General features: G+C 50.4%; 1 protein-coding gene across 2 annotated transcripts; it reads left to right on the top strand.

The window, feature by feature from the left end:
- Nucleotides 1–220: 220 nt before the first annotated feature.
- Nucleotides 221–2,490, top strand: LOC125506470 (uncharacterized). Of its 2 annotated transcripts, none has more exons than XM_048671278.2 (3): nt 221–718; nt 997–1,450; nt 1,868–2,490. In XM_048671278.2, the coding sequence occupies exons 1-3, from the start codon at nt 671–673 to the stop codon at nt 2,005–2,007; spliced, it is 642 nt and encodes a 213-aa protein (XP_048527235.1). In that variant the 5' UTR covers nt 221–670; the 3' UTR covers nt 2,008–2,490. The 2 variants fall into 2 exon arrangements, with proteins under 2 accessions (XP_048527235.1, XP_048527236.1); XM_048671279.2 differs by having other exon boundaries at nt 223–718; nt 1,000–1,450.
- Nucleotides 2,491–6,786: the final 4,296 nt, after the last annotated feature.

Genomic DNA, 6,786 nt, shown 5'->3' with positions numbered 1-6,786 from the left:
TTAGTAATGTATAATTGCCGCTGCCATGTTTCGTAAAGTGAAAAAAACGGCCCAGGGCCCGACTTGTCAGGCAGGCAGGCCCTACAGCCTGCATCCAATCGCGCGGAAATATCTGCGCCCGATATTTTTCCGCCCCCGCGCGGCCACGTCAACAAAAAGTACGCCTCTTCCCTCAAAGATGAAATTAAAGTACGCCTCCACGCGCCCTGCGCTGCCCTTTTATTTCTTCGTCTTCTCTGCTCTCTCTCTCTCTCTCTCTCTCTCTCTGCTTGCTGGCGCTGGTGCAGGCCAGATATTTTTCTTTCGATGAGAGTATGCATCTCGGCCTCCTCGTCTCTATCTCTCCAGGAGGAGGACGACGGACGACCAAATCCCACACATCGCTTCCCCTCTTCTCCATCGACTTGAGCTTTTATCTGAGAAAATCGACGGAAGATATCCTGATTTCTACGTCCTTCCCCGGATTTCTGGCGCCGTGCGACGATAGTTCTTGCGGAGGAGAGAGCTCAAATCTTGTCGATCTCTTCGTCCAACCGCTCTTTCCGACCGCCGTCGATTTCGGTCCGTTTTTCTCATCAAGGGGGGAAAGGAGGTAGGAAGGAAAGGACTGAATCTTTGCTTCCATCCATTTCATCGGACACATAAATATACCCTGCTTCTTCTTGATCGGATGGGGGACTTGTCCACGATTCAACAGCCACCCGGCACTGTCGCCAAGGTAATCTAATCTATCCGCGCCTGAATGTTTTTCTGATTCACTGCAAGTACTAGGAGCATATCACTTCGACTTATGTTTGATTTCCTAGTCTCTGATAAATGAAATCCTTGATTAGCTCAGTATTCTCTTGCAATTAGCTCTTGCCAATCGACATGCAAGTTTAATTCGACTCGAAAAGTACAGACGAAGCCAGGCAAAAGTACAAGTCTAGTGACTTAATTTTGCATGGAAATGGAAATGACCTGTAAAGTGGAAAATGATCATATCTTATTCTTCAGCAGGGCGACCAAGTTGGAGAGTTGGTGTCGGCTGGATGGACAAACGACAGCCACAACATGTACATAAGCTCCATGGAAGCCTCCTTTGTGCGGCAACTCCGTGGCCAACAGTTACAGCACCACCACGCTCACGCTCCTGCTAGGAACATCACCCATGTGGCCGGCCATGGGCTCAAGGCACTCCATGTCCAAGATGGAGCTCCCAGTGAGCTCATGTCCGAGAGGAACGTCCCTCGCTCGCGTCATGTGGGCGTAAGAGGCCTGCCCGAGGATCCGTGGGCAAGGCGTTTCAGGCCACCCAGAGATTATTCCGGTGTCAATCGTCGTGGTGATGTGGTGGGTGCTTCGGCCGATGATGGTGAATCGGGTACCGAGACGGTTCCGAAGACGGCTCGGATGCATAGAAGAGAAGTGGACATTTGCGCCGGAGAAAATCTTGTTGGCAAAAGCTCAGGTTGTTACACTTCATTATCTTGTTTGCAGATTGTTTTCTACGGTATGTGTTTTGTTCAGTTTGACAGAAGTTCAGAATTGCTATGCAGTCTTCACTTACTGTTAGTCTGATATGAATTCAGAAGTGTCGACTAAAGAAAAAAGATACATTGTTATCATGTCGTAAGTCGATAAATCCAATAATTGTGATCCAAGGATTGATGTAATTTTGCATGCCAGGCCGCAGGTATTCGTCATGATAGGTGGAAATAGTAAATGATCTTATGGAATTGTTTGTCATATAAAGCGGCTTTAACTGAATTGGCTATTTGGTCGACAACCATGTTTGATGCATTGTCTAGAGTAGCTCTTTAGTAAATAATTACATGAAAATTCACTTAACTGTTAGTCTGACAAGCATTTCGTTCCTTCTCTCCAGAAGCCTCTGGTCAGAATTTTCTTGAAGACGAGGTTCATTCCATTGCTCAGCCAATCAAATCTTGCAAGAAAAGGAGGACTGCCCCTTCCACCGCTGCAGATTCTTTCATGTCGATGCTTGAATGCGGCGACGAGCGGTGATGAAGGCCAATATATGTTTCCGAAGCCCCGGGGAAGCGACGGAAGACTAGTTCTAGAAATTCTTGCTGAAGTAGTTGTGATAAGTAACTGGTGTGGCTGCTAATATTTTTAACTCGACGGATAGCTCTTGGTCGGTCTGCTCTTTCGGCGTGAAGAGAAGGCAATTCATTGGTAGTTTGTATCATCTCTGCAGAGCATCAGGCTCAAGTTTGCAGATCTCCGAGAGTTGAGGTGGTGATGTGATGCCTTGTGATGGTGTATTTCTTCAGCATCTACTGTCTGCAAGTGAATCAATAGAATTTGGATAGTTTATACTACATGACTGTTGATGCCACTGTTGTTTGGTCTGGAGACATTTTTTGCCTGGCAATCTCTCTGTTTCTTCCTCTGCACACTGTTGGTTGTGTTGTGCTAAAACTGGAGTATGTTGTGATTCTGTGAGGTCTTTGTTAAAAAAAAAATCTTGATGCAGGGCATTTCTCATTCAATCCATATATCGAGGTCTTCGCCGAGAATATCGTTGCAAAGACCAAGCTCATGAAGCTCGTTTACAAAATAAATCAAAATATATATAGAAGTTTCAAAAAATGTCAATTCTTTTCCACAAATACAATGCATATTCTTCAAGTATGTATAAAATTTTATCAACTAATTTGATTATGTGCATGCTACACAAAAACAAACAAATATCTGGCCCAAATACAACAAAGAAAAGGCCTATTTTAACATGAATTTTTGTCTTTTAGGTGTACATCACATATGAATATGGGTTCATACTTTCACTAGTGCAAGTTCTCTCAACAATAATAACATAATTGGATCACATAACTATTCCCCAACATGCAACAAAGAGTCACTCCAAAGTCACTAATAGCGGAGAACAAACAAAGAGATGATGGTAGGGTACGAAACCACCTCAAAGTTATTCTTTCTGATCGATCTATTCAAGAGTCCGTAGTAAAATAACATGAAGCTATTCTTTCCGTTCAATCTATCCTAGAGTTCGTACTAGAATAACACCTTAAGACACAAATCAATCAAAACCCTAATGTCACCTAGATACTCCAATGTCACCTCAAGTATCCGCGGGTATGGTTATACGATATGCATCACACAATCTCAGATTCATCTATTCAAACCAACACAAAGTACTTCAAAAAGTGCCCCAAAGTTTCTACCGGAGAGTCAAGACGAAAACGTGTGCCAACCCCTATGTATAGGTTCATGGGCGAAACCCGCAAGTTGATCACCAAAACATACATCAAGTGAAACAATAGAATAACCCATTGTCACCACGGTTATCCCACGCAAGACATACATCAAGTGTTCTCAAATCCTTAAAGACTCAATCCGATAAGATAACTTCAAAGGGAAAACTCAATCCATTACAAGAGAGTAGAGGGGGAGAAACATCATAAGATCCAACTATAATAGCAAAGCTCGCGATACATTAAGATCGTACCACCTCAAGAACATGAGAGAGAGAGAGATCAAACACATAGCTATTGGTACATACCCTCAGCCCCGAGGGAGAACTACTCCCTCCTCGTCACGGAGAGCACCGGGATGATGAAGATGGCCACCGGAGAGGGATTCCACCTCCGGCAGGGTGCTGGAACGGGTCTAGATTGGCTTCCGGTGTCTACGGAGGCTTCTGGTGGTGGAACTCCCGATCTATTGTGCTCCCCGAAGTTTTTAGGGTATATGGATATATATATATGGGAGGAAGAAGTACGTCGGTGGACCTCCAGGCTGTCCACGAGGCAGGGGGGCGCGCCCCCCACCCTCGTGGCCAGCCCGGGACTCTCTTGGTCCATCTCCGATACTCCGTGGGCTTCTTCTGGTCCAAAAATAAGTTCCATGAAGTTTCAGGTCAATTGGACTCTGTTTGATTTTCCTTTTCTGCGATACTCTAAAACAAGGAAAAAAACAGAAACTCGCACTAGGCTCTGGGTTAATAGGTTAGTCCCAAAAATAATATAAAAGTGTATAATAAAGCCCATAAACATCCAAAACAGATAATATAATAGCATGGAACAATAAAAAATTATAGATACGTTGCAGACGTATCAGTGGCATGTCCGAAGAGGCGGCACGCGTCTCCGGGGTGTGCCCCCCTCACGGACGGCGGCGCCGCCGGCACCTGGAGGGGGGAAACGGACGCGTCGGGTCTACACGGAGGGGATCTTGCTGTGGGTCTGGCCCAGATGTTGCTCCAAAGTGTTCCTATGGGCTGACCTAACACAACCGGGTGGAGAGGTCCACTGGTCAAATCTCGTCCGTGCAAAGTCAAAGGGTTAGGTCCTATGGTCAAACACTACAGGGTTAGGCGGGACGGGGGGCCTGGGGGTAGCAATGCCACTAGAGCGTCGCACCGGGACGTACTACATGCCGTACGGTGTGGTGGCATGTCAGAAGATGCGGCACACGTCTCCGGGGTGTGCCCCCCCTCACGGACGGCGCCGCCGCCGGCACATGGAGGGGGGAAACGGACGCGTCGGGTCTACACGGAGGGGATCTTGCTATGGTCTGGCCCGGATGTTGCTCCAAAGTGTTCCTATGGGCTGACCTAACACAACCGGGTCAAGAGGTCCACTGGTGAAAGCCCGTCCGTGCAAAGTCAAAGGGCTAGAACCCGTAGTCAAACGCTACAAGGTTAGGCGGGACAGTGGCCCTGGGGGGTAGCAATGCCACTGGAGCATTGCACCGGGCCCTCATACATGTGGGGTGGTGTGGTGGCATGTCCGAAGAGGCGGCACGCGTCTCCGGGGTGTGCCCCCCCCCTCACGGACGGCGCCGCCGCCGGCACCTGGAGGGGGAAACGGACACGTCGGGTCTACACGTAGGGGATCTTGCTGTGTCTTTGGCCCGGATGTTGCTCCAAAGTGTTCCTATGGGCTGACCTAACACAACCGGGTGGAGAGGTCCACTGGTCAAAGCTCGTCCATGCAAAGTCAAAGGGTTAGATCTCGTGGTCAAACGCTACAGGGTTAAGCGAGACGGGGGCCCTGGGGGTAGCAATGCCACCGGAGTGTCGCACTGGGACCTAATACATGTCGTACGATGTGGTGGCATGTCCGAAGAGGTGGCACACGTCTCCGGGGTGTGCCCCGCTCACGGACGGCGTCGCCGCCGGCACCTGGAGGGGGGAAACGGACGCGTCGGGTCTACACAGAGGGGTTCTTGCTGTGGGTCTGGCCCGGATGTTGCTCCAAAGTGTTCCTATGGGCTGACCTAACACAACCGGGTGGATAGGTCCACTGGTCAAAGCTCGTCCGTGCAAAGTCAAAGGGCTAGATCCCGTGGTCAAACGCTACAGGGTTAGGCGGGACGGGGGCCCTGGGGGTAGCAATGCTACCGGAGCATCGCACCGGACCCTCATACATGCGGGGTGGTGTGGTGGCATGTCCGAAGAGGCGGCACGCATCTCCGGGGTGTGCCCCCCTCATGGACGGCGCCGCCGCCGGCACCTGGAGGGGGGAAACGGACGCGTCGAGTCTACATGGAGGGCATCTTGCTGTGGGTCTAGCCCAGATGTTGCTCCAAAGTGTTCCTATGGGCTGACCTAACACAACCGGGTGGAGAGGTCCACCGGTCAAAGCCCGTCCGTGTAAAGTCAAAGGGCTAGATCCCGTGGTCAAACGCTACAGGGTTAGGCGGGACGGGGGCCCTAGGGGTAGCAATGCCACCGAAGCGTCGCACCGGGACCTCATACATGCGGGGTGGTGTGGTGGCATGTCCGAAGAGGCGGCACGCGTCTCCGGGGTGTGGCCCCCCTCACGGACGGTGATGACACGGTAGTAGACGTTTTGCGGTAACGATGCAGCGTGAATATTATTAATACTCGAAGCGTGATAAAATCATGAGTTTTTTACACGACGTGGGCACATGTGCTATAGGATTGATGGTAATTGTTTATAATTTTTTGTGATGGAGAAGTATCTGAACACTTCCCTCTACGCGTATTACTCTCCGCGTGTCTACGATTGTGGCCGTAGGCCTCCGGGGGATAGCATGCCACCAAATATTGCGTAGGCGGCCTCTCACAAGTCTGGAAGTGTTGTGGCGGTTGCAAACGCCCGGCACGCACCTCCGGCGTGTGGCCCCCCTCACGAACGGCGCCGCCGCCGGCACCTGGAGGTGGGAAACGGACGCGTCGGGTCTACACGGAGGGGGTCTTGCTGTGGCTTTGGCCCGGATGTTGCTCCAAAGTGTTCCTATTGGCTGACTTAACACAACCGGGTGGAGAGTTCCACTGGTCAAAGCCCGTTCATGCAAAGTCAAAGGGCTAGATCTTGTGGTCAAACGCTACAGGGTTAGGCGGGACGGGGCCCTGGGGAGTAGCAATGCCACCGGAGCATCGCACCAGGACCTCATACATGCGGGGTGGTGTGGTGGCATGTCCGAAGAGGCGGCACGCATCTTCGGGGTTTGGCCCCCTCCAAGTGACGGCAGCACTGCCTTGCGTGGAGGGGGGGCACACCGCGGAGCCCCAAGACGGGCGTCTACGCATGCGTGAACACTTTCATATATGCATCGGGACCCGTGCGATTTTTCGGTGACATAGCTACACCCCGAATCCCCCCACTAACCAGATTCCCTCCGCGTCGATCGTCCCCCCCCCCTCCGTGACACGGCGACATCGACGTTCGTAATGGGGGCAATCGATATACCATCAGGGTATGTTTTTTTAGATAAGGCATAAGTATCTTATGGAGAAAATATAAAGTAAAAATAAAAAAATAAAAATAAATTAAATATATGCCGACGGCAAGGCCG

Source organism: Triticum urartu, chromosome 5A (genome assembly GCF_056163025.1).
Source record: "Triticum urartu cultivar PI428250 chromosome 5A, HENAU_Tu73, whole genome shotgun sequence".
NCBI lineage: Eukaryota > Viridiplantae > Streptophyta > Magnoliopsida > Poales > Poaceae > Triticum > Triticum urartu.
The sequence above is the reverse complement of the archived record's forward strand: the minus strand, read 5'-3'. Positions and strand labels throughout refer to the sequence as shown.

Bases quoted from the DNA above. Each gene is read 5' to 3' on its own strand.
- LOC125506470 (XM_048671278.2), top strand. From the start codon at position 671: ATGGGGGACTTGTCCACGATTCAACAGCCACCCGGCACTGTCGCCAAG. The intron at 719-996 runs GTAATCTAATCT...CTTATTCTTCAG, and splicing joins CACCCGGCACTGTCGCCAAG to CAGGGCGACCAAGTTGGAGA. The intron at 1,451-1,867 runs GTTGTTACACTT...CCTTCTCTCCAG, and splicing joins TCTTGTTGGCAAAAGCTCAG to AAGCCTCTGGTCAGAATTTT.